The sequence below is a fragment of the Syngnathoides biaculeatus genome, chromosome 2 (assembly GCF_019802595.1).
Source record: "Syngnathoides biaculeatus isolate LvHL_M chromosome 2, ASM1980259v1, whole genome shotgun sequence".
In the NCBI taxonomy this organism is placed as follows: domain Eukaryota; kingdom Metazoa; phylum Chordata; class Actinopteri; order Syngnathiformes; family Syngnathidae; genus Syngnathoides; species Syngnathoides biaculeatus.
The window spans coordinates 24,019,587-24,037,488 of NC_084641.1; the positions used below are offsets into that span (position 1 = coordinate 24,019,587).

The following is a 17,902-nucleotide window of genomic DNA, read 5'->3' on the forward strand; positions in this document are numbered from 1 at the left end:
GACTTCTGCAACTTTGCGCATGGATGACGCCCTGTCCGCTCATATTTATTTTTTCATGTAGACATTGAAGTGAAGAATGTTATTTGTAATTTTCATGACAATATCTATTATAGAATGTTTATAGGGATGACATTTTGGATTTTAAGCTGAAGGCAAGAATTCACTTTTACCCGTTGCTTATATAAGAAAAAACGAGAAAATAAGAAAGAGGTGATTGGAGTGTATTTAAAAAAAAACATGACAGCGTACACCAAGACACATGCATATTAATAAGAAATCCATTCGATCTCATCAAGCGTTTCTGAGTTTGTAATTTGGACAAAATATATTTGTGACATGTGCACAGGTTGTCGGACAGAAGGATACACTTCATTTACCACGTTGTCCGTTTATTGATGATATGCTTTTACTGCTTAATGGGTGACTTAACATGCAAGATGAGATCCGACATTTTCTTATTTTTTTTTTTTGCTACTTTTTTTAAAGGAGCAGCGTACAGAGGGGAAGGCATAAGAAAGTAACAGTACAGTACTTTAATCTCCATCACACCACCAAAGGGGTGAGGAGAAGGTCAAGTGTCGCTATGCTGAGAGAGAAACACGCACACACAAATGAATTATTTAGCACGTGTACGACGGGAGATACTCGGGGTGGGGGGGTGTTCAGGCTCATTTATGGCTCTCTTCAAGATGTGGCTAAATAATATAAGGACAGAAATTATGAGCGAGAGAATTGTACTTCTACAGACATAACGGGAATTAAATACTGCGTTGGGGGAGAGAAATATAGCGAGTCTGTTAAAACAGGAGCTGGCAGTGGGAGCATCAGGTGGCCAGCCACACGTGTACACGCCTCAGTGTCTTTTGACTTAAAATTTTTACTTTCGTTTCTTTTCCTTACATCACAATATAGTATACATACTGTACAAAAACACCCGGCGAACTCGTTGCTACTCCGCCCCAGCAACAGCAGGGAAGCGGCGAAGTTTCATATCACCAAAATTCAAATATTTCATATCCACAGGAAGGAGCAAAGGCTCACACGCACACACACATTCACATCATGGAAAAAAAAAAAACCACACACACAAGGACAATGTGATAATGTACAAAGGAAAATATTCATTAAAACCACGTGGGAATCTTGAGCTATAATACAAATAAAACGTGAGTCCATCAGAAGATCCTCTTGGGTTGTGGTGAGGAACAAACTTCCGCAACGTCGCATTCGGAGGCTGTTGTGGCTTTGTGGCGAAGAGGAGGTGTGAGTGAGGATGAGGCTGAAGTGGTGTACAGGGAGGACTGTGTGGTCCTCTACCAAGAAACAAAAAGTGCCAAAGGTAAGCGAATTCAAGTAACGTGTGCTCTATACACAGGGCACGGGGTGGGGGAGGTATGGGAAGGAGAGGAGGGGGGTGGTGTCCACTACTGGCTCTTCCTGTGTTCGCTCAGATTTGCTGAAGCATCCGCGGCAGTTTCCCCGCGAGCTGCTTTTAAGAGGAGGTCCACCCACTTGGCCTGGAGTTCCGAATCTTGGACATTGAGGAGCACAGTTTGCTGACTGTGACTGAGCCGGATCGCGTGTTTGACCTCCGGCCTCTCGCTCGCGGACGGCAACAGGGCAGTCACCTCGAACCCAGGTAGCGGAACGGCTCGTGCCCCCTTCAGGTCCTGCGGGGAGGAGTTCAACACACTCGTCGTCGGCAGGGATTTAGACCGCCAGTGATTTTATGTTGTTGTTCGAGGTGTAGTAATTATGAAAAAAAAAAATGCATGCATTGGCATCCCTTAGCAGCTAACTCCAATTGCAGTGAACCCTCCCAGACACGTTGTCGTATTAGCAATAGCATTATTGACCAGTCTTGTGCGGTGTTTGTACAACTTTGCTGCACACTAAAAATAATCAGACATATGTTAAATCCATGTCATGTCATCATACAAGTCGCTTATCCTCACAAGGGTCGCTGGAATGCTGGGGCCAATCCCAGCTATCTTTGGGCATAGGGCGGGGTACGCCCTGAACTGGTCACGAGCCGATCGCAGGGAACATAGAAACAAACATTTTCACTCAGATTCAAACCTACGGGCATTTTAGAGTCTTCAGTTAATGCACATTTTGGGGATCCGGGAGGAAAACAGAGTGCCCGGAGAAACGTTAGGCTGCAAACACCAACTTTTCATTTGAAAATCTCCGTCACCAATATAACGAATTGTCGAGCCTTCCATATGATGACTTCATAAAGACGGTACGGCAATTGCACAGCCTTAAGAGTGTCTATATCATGAATGCTGGGTCATGTTTTTTTCTGAGAAATCTATTGCACCTACTGATAACGTATTTGACATGTAGCAATAAAAATTGTACTGAAAACGTAAAAATATATGGCGACTACTTTTGAATAAAAAGAACTTAAACGGCCCTCTGATTCTTGTTAAAAAAAAAAAAAAACTAAACTAAACGATTCCCAAAACTTTTTGAGAGAATATTTTATGGAATATGAAAGTTGAACTTCTTGGAAGGTCTCTCTGCATCTGGCATTTGTGTAACACGGCATTTCAGAACAAGAAAATCACAGTTGAAGTATGTAGTGGTACTGTGATGAACTGAGAATGCTTTGATACTGAAGGACCTGGACAAATTGCTGTGATTGGCCGAATCATGAATTCTGCTCTTTAACACCAAAAATCCTAAAGGAGGACGTTCGGCCAACAGTTTGTGACCACAAGATGATGCTGCAGCAGAGCAAGAATCCAAAAAAACACCAGCAAGTCAAAAAAAAAAAAAAAAAAGTTTTGTGGTGGCCATAAGGTCCAGACCTGAATCAGACTGAAATACCGTGTGTGTGTGTGTGTATTGGGTCATACCTGCCCACTACTTTGCAAGTACAGCACCAGTGGTTCAGCCTTGGTGACCGCCACCCACATCTTGGTCCAACTCTTTCCTTTCTCCTGCACTTGGAGGTGGCCACACAAGAGGCAGTTCTCCCCTGTCAATGATGCTTGTCTCTGAACAGATGACACGACGCCATTTCAGTACAAATAAAATACCAGTACATTAATGAGATATTAAATATTAAAAATATTGCAAAGAGGATCTGGGAGACAATAGCCATGACATCTTCAGGGTGACACACTATGAATAGTCCGGAGGTCAGTAGGTTAAAAGGATAAGTCTGAATGTCCGAGCAATATATCACAGACTGAAGCAGGCAGACAGCTGAGTTAGCAGAGAAGCTCGTCCTCATAAGTAGGCTATGAGCTTATTATAATATTAATCGCATACGTTGATCTACCAATATGCATGTAGAGTGTTTGTATTCACCCTCTGGTAGCGGGCTGCAAAGTAGGTTAAAAAAAAAAAAACTCCTTCACTTTGTAAAACATCTTTCATTTTGGGGCACACTCATCGTGACTACTGTACTTAAAGGTCAAGTGTCATGCCTATAAACATTCTAAAATAGATATTGTATTGAAAAATACAGATAACATTATTCACTTCAACGTCCATACGAAAAAATAAATATGAGCGGAGAGCGCGTCATCCTTGCGCAAAGTTGCAGAAGTCTCATTCGACATCCAAGTGTTAGCCATATTGCCTGCATCGTCTGTTCATTACATCACACCGAGACATTCGCCATTGAAAACACGCTGTGCCAACCTGCTATGGGACACGGAAGCTCTTTTCGAAGAAGAGAACATCTCACAATCGAGTGAAGTGACCGGGGCAATATTATCCCATCGTTTCGAGCCATATTAAGATATGCGGATCACTTCTAACTAACAATAGACTCCCAGACAGTAAGCATGAGCCAGCCCCGCCGAAGCCGTCCGCCGTGGACGAGGCGTGGCTGAAGCCGTCTGCCGCGAACACAATCGAGTGAAGTGACCGGGGCAATATTATCCTATCGTTTCAATTCGAGCCATATTTAGATGATATGTGGATCACTTCTAACTAACAACAGACTCCCAGACAGTATGTATGAACCAGCCCGGCCGAAGCCGTGTTCGGCACTGAGGGTACATTGACACATTTAGCATCCCTGACTCATGTGCGTGGATCTTTTGTTCCATTCTGAGAGGATTCCGTCCCTCCTTCCCTTGCAAAACTATTTTTTTTAGTAGCTTTAGCTGTATACACACCGAGGTGCCATTTGGAACCCATGAAGCGCTCTTCCTTTGCACCTGTACAATCAGTTTTATATGACAAACCGGGTCTTTTTGAAAAGTATGAAGAATGAATCCAACCTCCCGAGTGTTCGAGCAATATCCAGCAATACAGCGAGCCGGCATTTTTGCTAACACGAAGGAACTAAGAGCTACCTTCCAGCAGGTAAAACTAGTACCACATATGTCAAAATCATGTTGTGTGGTGAAAAAACGATTTGGTCCATTCCTTCTGCCTTTTTTCATTAAAAGCATACTAAAAATCACACATTTCATGACAGTGGCACTTTTAACTATTCTTCATTGGATTGTTTTATATTCATGGCTTAAAGTGCTCACGTCACTGCCATAGGAATGGACCCCCCCCCGTACGTACATTGTCGATATGTCAAATATGTTTTACGTATGTGTGCGCGTGTCACCTCAGGTGCTGCTTTCCTCTTCTGTTCAGCACCACCGAGATTCTCCAGACTCAGGCTGGCCTCAAAACACTCGGGGCACACTCGACTTGTTTTGTTGTCCAAGGTTTTCGAACACTTTGCGCATATGGCCTACAACGTGACACCAAAGGAGAAACGCCATTCAGGTTGTTGCGCCAACCGTTCGCCGCCGACTGGCCTAATCCCGCCTTTTGTCCCCGAATGTGTTATTCAATCGCTGCAATTCCAGCAGGATTCTGTCAGTGCTCACCCCTCCACAGGACTTGCAGTGGTGTTTGCGCTTGGTGAAATTGAAACTCTCGTTGCATCCTTTACATGTCTGCTTCTCTTTGTCTTTTTTCCGTGAACTCTTCTGTGGATGAAAATAAAACATGCCGTCCATACTGCTCAGTACAAAAGTAGCATGACATTTTAATCGCAATATAATGTCTCTCACCCTTTCGTGCAGTCTTTCGCTATCTGAGTCGATGGAGGTGTTGGACCAAGGACCCTGAAAGGGACAAAAACATCTGAGCGTCAGAGGTTCTCGCTGCAGTTATTCATCTCTTCCACAAGATGTCAGGCGAAGCTCACAAAGGCAGCCATTTGTATTTGGCTGCGTGCCAAGCGCACTAACTTAAACTGGGTCAAAGCAGACTCATAGGAATAAAGTTGGACTTCGGTTTTCCCTGTAAGGTCATGAGAGATCCGCGGGAGACTAGACGTGATGTGAGTGTATGCATTCAATTGTACTGCACGTATGATCCACATCCATACATGGAGAACTGTTCATGCAGACAAAGACCAGACAGTGACAAACGTGCTTTGGTGCCTCTTACATCCCGCGATTCATTACTGAGCTGATCAAATAAATGATGGCGGTCTTACCGGCGATTCGGGGCCGTGGTCATCCTCCCGCGAGAGGGAGCTGTTGAAGGCTTTGTTGAAAGTCTCACTGTTTTGCTTGTGCCGATCGATAGTGGCCTGGATGACCTGCGCGTAAACAAAAGATTTGGAGGAGGTGACGATGATGACGGTCAAACTGGACGGTGGTAAACGAGAAATGACCGAGCGCTAATAATGTACATCAAACATGTCAAGCTGGTGGCTGGCAATTTTGTCAAAGTCACAGTCAATTTGAAGTTATGAGATTAGCACACATAACGGCGACGGCGAAACAGATCCACCTCATTCCATTGGCAGTGTCTTCTTATCTGTATGAACTATGCAGTATTCACCCGTAGTGAGATTTAAGACAACTATCCCGTTATGCAGGTCTTTGTATGATATAAACGTGACTCGTCGCGACAAAACCAGCAACATGTTGGCTATAGAACCTTAAATTTTTTTTTTGGGTGATAATCGGGGTTGTTTACAGTGAAATAATTCCTGCAGGGCCTCGAGTGTGATGACAATCGGGTGCCAGTTTCAAAGGAGCCACATGATTACTTGTGCCTCAACACTCGTGCATTTTAAAGGGGAAATCCAGTGCTTTGCATGAACAGTGTATCCAATAAGTTATGTAATATGTACGCTATTTTGACATTGTGATGTTAAATCCTCTCTCATCCAATAGTGTTTTGAGAAGATTTTTATCGACAATTACGAATTTTCAGGGGCGCTGCCATTTTCGCCAGTCACATGATCTACGTGGGCGTATGTGACATGTACAGTGCTGTTCCAAACGCTCCATTACATGGGAGACCATTATGCCCAGCGCTGATTTCTCGGATTCATCCTCATATGATGAAGAAATAGCAGTATCGGTCGATCGGGAAGACGGCGGAATACTTCCATACAGATTTGAACCTCTGGCTGTAATTATTGTTGAATATTCAGATGGTTCTTTGGGCGGAATGATGCGGTGTCTGACTACTCTGAGGCCTACGCGCGACATAAGTGCGTAAACAAAGGCCGCCGGGAGCTCCGGGCCGGCAGCCGCGGACGGTTCTTCGGAAGGGAATGACGCGGAGTCTGACGAGCGAGCTCCGGCGGCGGCCGCAAGCCTCGGACGCCGAAGCTAGGCTGAAGGCCTCTGCCGCCACCGAAGCTTGGCTAAATCTCCACCCTGAACCCATTTTGGCAAAGAGACCACCTCCTCTTCAAAACTCATAATCAGCTTTTCTCTGCTCTAATGAGCTAAATGAGCCATTAGAGAGGGGCTTTGGTGAAGAATATCATTCCACAACACAATGTGGATGGCAAGAAAATCTTTTCTAATTGAATTCACAAATTCAGATGAACTTCCCAAAGGGACGAGACAGACCCCCCCCCCCACCAGTTTCCCAGCAAAATCTTTCACACCTTGGCCCCCACACCATTCTCCATTGATGTACTGAGTTTGCAATGTTTCCATCAGTGCTTTAGTCCGTTTTTTTTCCCCCAGTTTCTATTCCAGCGACTCACTCTTATTTTTATTATTATTTTTTTAAGTCTTTGTATTTCACTAACACCCAAAGATGTTTTGTTGCTTTAATATAAAAGCACGTCATCCTCACCTGAATCCAATCTTCTTTCTCCTCGGCTGTCCTACGAAAGAAAGAAAACATCATATATAGAGTAGTCGAATCGTTTTACAGTATTGTTAACATTTTACTTTCTGTATGTAATCCAACCTATTTATACATGATATCATGTGACACACAGAGGAAATATGATTTGATCAATTCACCCATTTTCTAGACGGCTTGTCTTCATTAAAGCTACAAGGTAAGCCGGAGCCTATCCAAGCTGACTTGAATTGAGAGGCACCATACACCCCTGATTGGTCGCCAGCCAATTGCAGGGCACATAAAGACGAACTAACATTACCATACATTAAAATAAGCGGAAGCTAGAGTAGTAAGAGTACCCATACAAAACTACACCATGTCATATCTATACTATGTTACATCATCCATCTATCCATTTTCTTTGCTGCTTATCCTCAGGAGGCTCACGGGACGTGCTGGAGCCTATCCTAGCTGTCAACGAGCAGGAGGCGGGGTACACCCTGAAGTAGTTGCCAGCCAATCACAGCGCACATAGAGACAGACAACAGCCGCACTCACAATCACACCTAGGGGGCAATATAGAGTGTCCAATTAAGGTTGCATGTTTTTTGGGAATGTGGGAGGAAACCGGTGAGTGCCCGGAGAAAACCCACACAGGCACGAGGAGAACGTGCAAACTCCACACAGCCGGGGCCGGAATCGAACCCGGGTCCTCAGAACTGTGAGGCCAACGCTTTACCAGGTAACATCATGTTATGTTTTAAATGATATAACACACAGTGATCAAATAATTGAATTGCTTAAACGTGAAAAAGAAAATCTTTGGAATCCTTCTCTGTTCCAGTTCAAGTGTTCTAACCTGGCTTGAAGTTCTAGTGAACGTTGTTTGCCAATAATGGCAAACGTGTGAGGAAGGTTCTGCTTCACGTTCTCCTGCACCTGAGGAAACAAAGCATGGTTTGCATTCTCAAAACTTAAAATATTTCATCTGGAAGGGGGAAAAAAAAAAAACTGCTGTGAGAAGGTACCTCCATGCCAGCAATGTCAATTCTCTCCCTGACGCTGAATTTCTGGCCCATTAGTCTGAGTTTAGGCACACAGTAGAGCACCATGTTGTTAAACTGATAGAGGGAGAGAGAGAAATAGACAAAAGCAAAACAGTCATAATGGTTCTCTTATTTATGAACATCCAAACTGTGTGTCTGACATGTCCTCTCACCAAATAGAGGTATCGGTCTTGTGCGGTTCCATTTTTGGCTGACATCTTCTTGATGTGCCCTTCCTTGATAAGCTCATTGGCCGGGTTCACAATGTCTTCCTCCCCTCCCAACCGCTCATAAACCTCGAGCAGTTTGTGCATCTTCTCCTGTTTAACGCCAGGACAACACCAACAAGAATAACACGTCAGCCACCCGGGGGCGCCGTTCAATCAAAACGGCCAAGCAAGGTATTATATTTCTTTATTGATTATTTGACAACATTTGGAGGTTTCAGGGAAGTAAAGAAATACAAGTCAGACTACGGAAAATGATGCAGAGGGTGAGTGTTACAGAAAACCACTCAGACATCCGCAAGCTGCGAAACTCGAGGCAGGAAGCGGCAACTTCCTGTCTGAACCAACTCGGCTTGCTCACTCGCTAACACCCCCCCCCCCCAGGCCGACGCTTACAGCAAAGCTTCGGCATCAGCAATGCATCAGATGAGCGTTCTAAGCACAGAGTTCAATGCGATGGTGGCACGTGTCTTAGACGGAGTCTCACCATTTTCTTGATTGCTGCATTGGAGTGATTAGCTGCCGTCGAGATTAACTCCAACGCCTCTGCAGAGAAGACAAATATGTTGGCATCATATCCAAACTCCACGCGGCAACCGCCGTGATACACGACTGTGGAATGTGAAGTGGATGAGTGAAAGCCTGTAAACTAAACAAAGGGGTTGAGCATTTACGATCTGTTATTTTCCCGATCCGGAGTGCTGCCCACGTTTTGGTAGAACCACACGTTGCAATGTGCGAATGTGAATCGGGACAGATAGAAAAGTTGTTGAGGGAATTGTTGCTCTCACTTTCCGCATCCTTTCGGTCCAACGCATCATTGGGCAGCTTCTTCAGGTAGTCTTTAAGCAAGAGCTCGTAGCGGGGAATCCTCTGGACCGGCTCAAGCATGTGGTGCTGCAACGTCAGGTTGCCGCACACGTCCTGTTTCTGTTCATTTTGGCGTGATAAAACAAAAATGTTTCAGAATTTGATAGAAACACTGGAAAAATTACAGTGCTGTATATTTGCACCCAAATTAAAAGCCACTGGTTTGTATTAACAATCCATCAAATAGGTCATGTAATATGTACCCTATTTTGACAATGTGATGTTAAATCCTCTCTCATTTAATCGTGTTTTGAGAAGATTTTTATCGCCAATTACGAATTTTCAGGAGCGCTGCCATTTTCCCGAGTCACATGACCTACGTGCACGGAAGTGACGTGTACCGTGCCGCAACAAAGGCTCGATTACATGGGACACCATTTATGCCCGGCGCCGATTTCTCGTATTTATCCTCATCTGATGAAAAAAATAGCAGTATCGGTTGATCGGGAAGACGGAGGAATACTTCCATACACAGCCGTGAGCGGCGCAGTATTCCTCCGTCTTCAAAACGCTCGGTGGAGATGAAAGCCAAATCCTGACAAACATTTGAATGTACGCTCAAAAGAGCTCCGGCGGCGGGCCTTTCGCCGAGCTTTCAGCCGCCGGAGGGCTTTAGCCGAGCTTCGGTAGTGGCGGAGGCCTTTAGCCTAGCTTCACCGTCCGCGGCGAACGGCCTCCGCCGCCTGGAAGCTCGGCTTGCGGCGGCTGCCGGAGCCCAATCGTCATACTCCGTCTTATTCCCGTCCGAAGAACCATCCGCGGTTGCTGGCCCGGAGCTCCCGGGGGCGTTTGTTTACGCACTTATGTCGCGAGTAGGCCTCCGAGTAGTCAGACTCCACGCCGAAGAATCATCCAAAAATTCAACATCAATTACAGCCACAGGTTCAAATCTGTATGGAAGTATTCCTCCGTCTTCCCGATCAACAGAAAATGCTATTTCTTCATCAGAAGAGGATAAATCCGAGAAATCAGCGCTGGGCAGAATGGTGTCCGATGTAATTGAGCGTTTGGACCCCACGTAACATGTCACATCCGCGCACGTAGGTCATGTGACTCGCAAAAATGGCACCGCCCCTCAAAATGCGTAATTGTCGGTAAAAATCTTCTCAAAACACCATTAAATGAGGGAGGATTTAACATCACATTGTCAAAATAGAGCACATAAGACATGTTATGCATGTTATACATTGTTAATGCAAACCAGTGGAATTCCCCTTTAAGTGACACTGATAAAAGTTATCAATTTAACTGAATGTTTATTACAGAGGTTGTACTGGTGTTGATTAATTCGAATAATGTCGTGCCATTCTTTTCCCTTTTTTTTTTTCAACAACTCCTGCCATACTGGGTGTGCAAGTGTCCCTAATGAAATGGGAGCTGTGAGTACAACAGGGCAGTGATTACAAATGACTGAAATTCGGAGACATAACGACACACATGCACACGCACACTTGCCTGTATGTTTTGCACAACTCCCTTGAACTGTGAGGAGCGTTGCGTCCAGGTGTTGACCAAGTCCATGGCTCGGTCGAAGTTTTTCACATACTCGCCGTACATCTTCATGAAAGGCGCCAGTTTCTGGAGGATGTCCCCAATACGAGGGTTGGAGTTCCTGTGGGAAGAGGAAATTTATGTGAGAAGTCCAATGTGTACTCTTGTTGTCTCACAAAGTCAGATCGGATCGGTTCCGGTTCTCGATCCTTGTCGGAACAAGAATACTACCGAGTGACGATTCAGATAAAGTCGCACTCGGGACTGATACAGATGGCGGATCCTGGCTCACCATTCTCCGGTGATGCGGGTCTTGAGCTCCGGGAGCAGGAACTTGTCGTGGAAGCAGTAGATGGAGGAGATGTTCGAGAAGATCCCTGTGATGACGTCCTGAGGGATTCCGGCCTCGGTGAGCTTAGTGCAAAATACCTGCAGAGAAGACACGCGGCCAACGTCATGTAAGCATCAGGAAAAAACAAAAACAAAAAAAAAAAAACAAATGTCAATTTTGGTTCATGGAGTTTAAATTGACACAACCACTTACATACGACATCCATCTTTTGCTGGTTTCCATGAATAACTACAAATGTCAAGGGACCTTACATCCAACACCATTACAATGCGCTTTTTCCGAAGGAAGCAAAAAAAGTAGGCACGCGAAATATGGATTACGTCGTCTTTATAACTCTAATGCATGATTAGACAAAATTTAACAGTAAACGCAAATGATGCAACTTAGAGTAGTGAAACGTAAGTCTCTTTAAAATCTCCTCTGTATGTATGTTTTGGAAACAGAACAGTATAAAAAATAAAAATGTGTGAGTTCAAGTAGAGGCGGCACATTGGATCAGATGGAAAGCGTTGGCCTCACAGTTCTGCGGTCCCGGGTTCGATCCTGGACCCGCCTGTGCCGAGTTTGCATCTTCTCTCCGTGCCCGCGTGGGTTTTATCCGGGAACCCCAGTTTCCTCCCACGTCCCCAAAACATGCAACATTAATTGGACACTCGAAATTGCCCCAAGGTGTGATTGTAAGTGCGGCTGTTTGTTTCTATGTGCCTTGCGATTGGCTGGCAATCAGTTCAGGGTGTACCCCGCCTCCTGCCCGTTGACAGCTGGGATAGGCTCCAGCAATCCAAGTGATCCTTGTGAGGATAAGCAGCTAAGAAGATGGATGGATGGATTTAAAGTAGAAATAAATATCTGTTATCATAACATGTAATCAACAAGGTGCCATGGTGGGTCAGCTGGTAAAGCGTTGGCCTCACAGTTCTGAGGACCCGTGTTCGATCCCACCTGTGCCGAGTTTGCATGTTCTCCCCGTGCCTGTGTGGGTTTTCTCCGGGCACTCTGGTTTCCTCCCACATCCCAAAAACATGGTGTGATTGTGAGTGCGACTGTTTGTTTCTATTTGTCCTGTGATTGGCTTGCAACCAGTTCAGGGTGTACCCTCCCTCCTGCCCACTGACAGCTGGGATGGGGTCCAGCACTCCTGCGACCCTTGTGAGGATAAGCGGCTAAAGCAATGGATGGATGGACAATGGATGGTGTACCCTTCCCTCCTGCCCATTGACAGCTGAGATAGGGTCCAGCACTCCTGCGACCCTTGTGAGGATAAGCGGGTAAAACAATGGATGGATGTATTAACATTAACATTTGTGGAGCAAAGTTTGTACAAGGGACGCGGAGCTCCTGAAGTTTCCTGACGAGTCCACCAACATTTTCTACATTTTAAATAAATGAGCCGTGGTGGCTGTGGCAATAACGGAAACAACATCCTCCTGAATACAAACCAGTAATTTATTCAAATACATCTGCACCTATTTATGGTGATAATGTAAAATAAGTCAATACTGCGATACCAGGAGTCAGTATTGCAACACCATAATGTGGCCAAATGTTATCAGTTTAGTGTTTGGAAATTATATTCGGAAAAGCCAGTTTCCCTGAGATCAATCTCAGATTTTGAGTTTTTCTGTGGCAATTATTTACATGCGGGGCCTTTCGTTATGGTAGCCAGAGGCAAAATCGTGGATAGGGAAAAATACGTTTCCATGGGAACCATCAGTTTCAGATGTACGTTGTGTGACAATGTGAGATGAACGACAGTCTCTCACGTCAAGTGAGAACAGAAGGAATGTTTTTCTCAAAAACATACGATTCCACAAAATGTGAAAAATATGAAAATGTTTAAGCGGGAAAACTGATGATGTATCCCACTGGACAATTTGGAAATTCCCTTCAGGATTCCAGTATGTGAGGGGATAAGTTGGTGAGAAATGAATTTACAGCTAAATCAACCCTTTAGCAAAAAAAAATGTCAAAGAGAGTAGTTAGGATGTCAAGTACAGTACACTTGACAACACACAAAATGTGAAAATAAAATATAAAAATAACCTGTGTTCCGCGCACAAGTCACTCCTGTCATCTGCTACTAGGCACCATTTTAGACCATTTTAATTGGTTTTCTAATTAGGAATCCCGCTAAGAGTTAAGGGACACACATCTCTAATCCACAAGTAATCCCGGGATTTGCACACATTTGCACTTGGATTGCAAAATCTACAGTCCGTGCTACTCACAGAGTAGTTGACGCTGCTTGTAACCAAGTACAGCGTGCACATCCTTTGCCCAATCGCGGTTCACCCTTCGCAGCAGTTTTTTAAATGTACCGTATTTTCATGATGGTATAAAGGTCTTAAATTTGCTTGTAAATAGACATGGCGCCTTGCCACGTGGTGCACATTATGTGCACACTGAGTTCTAACATTTGCAAATGTTGTCGTGTAAATGTTCAACAAAGTACAGTCAAACACAATGGTTACACTGTTAGCAAATAAATATGCTCAAAAAATGGACACAGTATTAACACACACTGGTTACACTGTCAGCATACGTGTTTTAGTGTGTACATGTGTGTATGTGTAAACCACCATATGATAACGCCCATGAAATTGTGAGAAAAAAATCGTATTTCAGATCTGTTAGCATATGCTTACACTCGCGGTGTCACATCGAAACTAAACTTTTTGAGGTTCTTAGTGCCGCTCCCACTAAATCTAAAAAAAAAAAAAAAAAAAAAAAAAAAAAAAAGACTGGATGGCTCATTGGCCACCAAAACTGAAGTCGCCATCTGCCAAGTTGCTACTAACCAAAACAACCATCACAACCTCTGTAGCGACCTGGCTGTGAGAAAACATTCCACAGGTTAAGTTAGAAAGATTTGCTTTGACACTGTTAAAGTTTGTTTGTAAAAAGTTTTTTATTGTCAGATGAGCTTAATTCACATGTTTTGTTTACGGTTGTTGTTGTTCACTGTTGACTCTCCGCTTCAACTTTATAGGCCGACGGTTTTTCGCGAAAAAGCGATGTCAATATTTTCCCACACTTCATCAGCGGATAAGCAAAAAAAAAAACACATTTTCTGTGCAATTTTTGATGAATTTCATCATACAGAACTCTGCAAATTTAATTTGGTTTTCAAATGCGAGGAAACAAGTTTACATTTTCTGTCTCAAATGGGTCGTTGCAGAGATAACAAATGAACAATGCGTTTAGCGTGTATTTTCCCATTGCGAGTCCTTATTTCCAAAAATTTATCTAACTAATTGACTTAAAACTTTGTTTTTATGACGAGAAATGCTTAGTTTTTTGCCATGTAATGATGATAGTGCTTCAAAGTGTATTTTGCGAAAAGTTAACATGTCACGGAAATCGGGCGAAAGGTAATATGCAAGGTTTCTTGGTAGTCACGGTGTTCTATGTCTTTCCTTTACACTTTGCCTTTTTTGGCTTACCAAATCGAATTAAAAATCCTTCAGGTTACCAGAACTGAAAAATGTCAAGATCACACGACCAGTTTTAAATCTACATGCCAAACCTTGAGGAAAACCCCCGCCATAATCCAACCTGTAAACCATGTCCTCCATACGTTTTGGGAGTACCAAGATGGCGGCTGACTGGCTTCAACCAATCGACATACCGCTCAATGTGTATGCGCTATCCAGTCTTTCTTTTAAATTTAGATGAGTAGCCGCCCCAGCATGATGGTGAGTGTCTACGACATCGTCACTCACGACCTGCCTGCATGGGGACAATTATTAATTAAAATGCAATTGTTCTTCGCTGTCTCGTGAGCGCTATCGTACGGTTATCTTACATGCGTGCTAAAACACGTGCTGGCATGTATGCTGACAGTGTAACCAGTGTGTATTAATGCTGCACCCAAGATTTGTGGGTATTTGTTATTCACAGGGGTGTAAGGAACGTAACATCCTGTACAGCGGTATGAATCACATGCATGCAACACATAGCGCAGAGTCAGTGTCTCCCGCTTAGACGGATTAATTCGGTCCACAGAGGAAGAGAGTCATCCCCTGGATCGCAGTGCATTTATTTAATCCGACTCAGACCAGATCTCAATCACTCCAACCCCTGGCACACTCAGGATATTGAAAACTGAGCCAGAGTCACACAAACAGATCGCCGTGCTTCTGGTGTCAGCAGTTGGGAGAAAAGCGAGTTCCGCGGGTTACCTGGTCGAGGAGGTCGAGCCTCTTGACGTAGGCCTCTTCAGTGTGGAGGAGTTCTTTGGCGATGTTCAGCAACCTCTGCGCCTCTGAGCACTGATGGGCGCAACAAACACGCACCAAGGATTACAAAAGGCATCGGAAAGAGAAATCACATACATGCAAAGCAACGACTCTCTTGTGGCAACATTCCAAAATGCCACCAACTGGTATTTTATTGACAGGAAAATCTAATCCGGCCCAACCAAGCGGCCTCCGGTGATATCGTTGACCTCATCAAGATCAGCTTTGTATTTCCCTCCCTTACACTGAGTGTAAAACAATATCTAATCATCAAACCTTGAGTGTCGCCGATCTCGCAACATAAGCAATTTCAAACAGAGGACCAACACACCTTGTTGTTTTTCAATAAATTTCATAACCTACATTACAGTTCACACTGTGATGCGTGGTCCAATTCTACTTTTCCTCCTTTACCATCTTGCAAAGCGCATCGCGTGCTAAACCCACATCCTCTAAAACAAAGTTGTCGAGATAAAACTCTCACGGAAACAAACACGCACAGCCTTCTTTGGAATAGCATCACCAACATTTAAAACGGATTTAGTTCAACTTAGTCTCTAACCTGCACTGCGCTCCAAAAGTTACCAAGTTAATTAATGCTGTAGACTGAACATTTGTGGGACTGACATCCGAAGATCAATATAAGACGTGCAGAAAACACTTTACCTTTCATTTCTTTAGATTACAATCTGACCCATGACCCAGTATAGTGTTTTTCAAACTGTAGGGCACGGACATCGGTCCATTCATTTTCTCTGCCGCTTATCCTCACAAGGGTCGCGGGAGTGCATGAGCCAATCCCAGCTGCCATCGGGCAGGCGGCAGGGTACACCCTGAACTGGTTGCCAGCCAATCGCAGGGCACATAGAGACGAACAGTCACTTTTTTTGTTTCCAAGATTTACCAATCCTTTGAATGACTAAACTAATATTTAGTTGTATGACTGCAGTTTTTTTTAATACCTTCAGATCCATCCATCCATTTTCTAAGCCACTTATCCCTACAAGGGTTGTGGTAGTGCCAGCTGTCAATGGGGAGGAAGCAGGGTACACCCCGAACTGGTTGTCAGCCAATCGCAGGGCACATCGAGACAAACAGCCGCACTCACAATCACACCTTGGGGCAATTTAGAGTCTCCAATGAATGCACATTTTGGGGATGTGGGAGGAAACTGGTTAGAAAACCCACGCAGGCACCGGGAGAACATGCAAACTCCACACAGGCGATTTGAACCCCGGACCTCAGAACCGTCAGGCCGACGCTCGAACCAGTCACTCTACCGCGCCGCCCTGCAGCAGCAATTCAAGATGTTAGTGTTTAGGTTTTTGTTTTAACAATAATTCGTCTCCAAAAGGAGGGAGTCGCAAAATATGTTTGGGAAAAACTGACTTCGTAGATGGCACTTTTTTTGAACCCACCCATTTCTCAAGTGAGCAAAACGATTGGAACAGGGCTGTTTGTTGCCCAGCATTGCACTCAGTATTCAACCAATAAACAGAATGTCTTGCCTCAGTTTCAGACATGTATATTTCTTTCCTGTTTAATCAACAAACCATAAAGCTGTGTCACGTGTTGAAAAAACGTACAGCAGTTGTGAAGAAAAGCTCAACTGGAGCCATTGGAAAAACATCGACCATAGCACAATCATACGGAATCTTACGACAAAGAACGACACCACGGGATATCCCGAGTAACACACATCAACAGTACAAAGGCTACACAAGAATATGCAACCCACACATCAGCCGTGAGAATTGGAAGGCAAGGCTGGAATTTGCTCAAATGTCAAGATTCAGCCGCAAAGTTTTATGCTAATAAGACAAATGAGAACCCTCATCAAAGTGATTTCGAGGTGACCTGACAACTTAAGAGCAATAAAATGATCTGCTCCTGATCCCGAAGATACAAGATCATCTGTGATACAGAGGAAGTACTGTACTGTCACGGCTTGGGCTCGTAGGGCTCGTTCCGGGACTGGCTTGCGAATCTTCACTGAGAATGTTAACACGCGATGACGACAGCAAAATTGATTCAAATGTTTGCGGAAAACATCTGCCACTTGAATGAAAGCTGCAACCATACTGATAAGGAGATCCTTCGCCATGCAGAGAGATAAAAAGGCAAAATAGACGAAGATGAGAACTACATGGGAACATCTTAGACTGACCACATTTCCGAGTTTGAACCCCATTTAGCAAAAGCGCATCTATTCTAAAGAGGAGCCCGAAGAAAGCAAAGTCCCTAAAACAAAAGAAAAACTGAAAGCAGGAGCAGCAAAAGCATGGAGTCTATCATATTAAGTCCATCTGTTCCAGTTTTCATATTTTTGTCCCCCGCTACATACATCATTGCCACGCTTTGTGTTCCGCCGGACTGCGCATTTTCTTTATTATGGCCAATTTTGGGTTATCCATTTCTGTGGCTCTTACACAGTGTGTTAAAAGTGTTTGGATTGTTTTCAAGTGTGTGGGAAAAGTGAACAGTTTGGAATTTTCTGCATAAATTGGTCATAAAATGTAATCGGATCATCATTTAAATCACAAGAATGAAGAGAATCTGCTTTAGCTATTACTAAAGAAAGATTTGTTTTAGCATAAGCTGTCC

The 17,902-nt window shown here is 44.1% G+C and overlaps 1 protein-coding gene across 2 annotated transcripts in view; it reads right to left on the minus strand.

The window, feature by feature from the left end:
• Positions 1 to 206: 206 nt before the first annotated feature.
• Positions 207 to 17,902, minus strand: part of fgd (faciogenital dysplasia) — a 70,156-nt gene continuing 52,460 nt past the window's right edge. For both annotated transcript variants that reach the window (XM_061842421.1, XM_061842413.1), the window contains 15 exons: positions 15,242 to 15,331; positions 11,001 to 11,137; positions 10,673 to 10,829; positions 9,139 to 9,277; positions 8,835 to 8,893; positions 8,294 to 8,440; positions 8,103 to 8,195; positions 7,934 to 8,013; positions 7,081 to 7,111; positions 5,471 to 5,575; positions 5,040 to 5,093; positions 4,854 to 4,955; positions 4,586 to 4,714; positions 2,865 to 3,005; positions 207 to 1,670 (listed from right to left, as the gene is read on the minus strand). In XM_061842421.1, the coding sequence (XP_061698405.1) occupies positions 1,425 to 1,670; positions 2,865 to 3,005; positions 4,586 to 4,714; positions 4,854 to 4,955; positions 5,040 to 5,093; positions 5,471 to 5,575; positions 7,081 to 7,111; positions 7,934 to 8,013; positions 8,103 to 8,195; positions 8,294 to 8,440; positions 8,835 to 8,893; positions 9,139 to 9,277; positions 10,673 to 10,829; positions 11,001 to 11,137; positions 15,242 to 15,331 (1,710 nt within the window). In that variant the 3' untranslated portion in view covers positions 207 to 1,424. The remainder of the gene's footprint in view (positions 1,671 to 2,864; positions 3,006 to 4,585; positions 4,715 to 4,853; positions 4,956 to 5,039; positions 5,094 to 5,470; positions 5,576 to 7,080; positions 7,112 to 7,933; positions 8,014 to 8,102; positions 8,196 to 8,293; positions 8,441 to 8,834; positions 8,894 to 9,138; positions 9,278 to 10,672; positions 10,830 to 11,000; positions 11,138 to 15,241; positions 15,332 to 17,902) is intronic.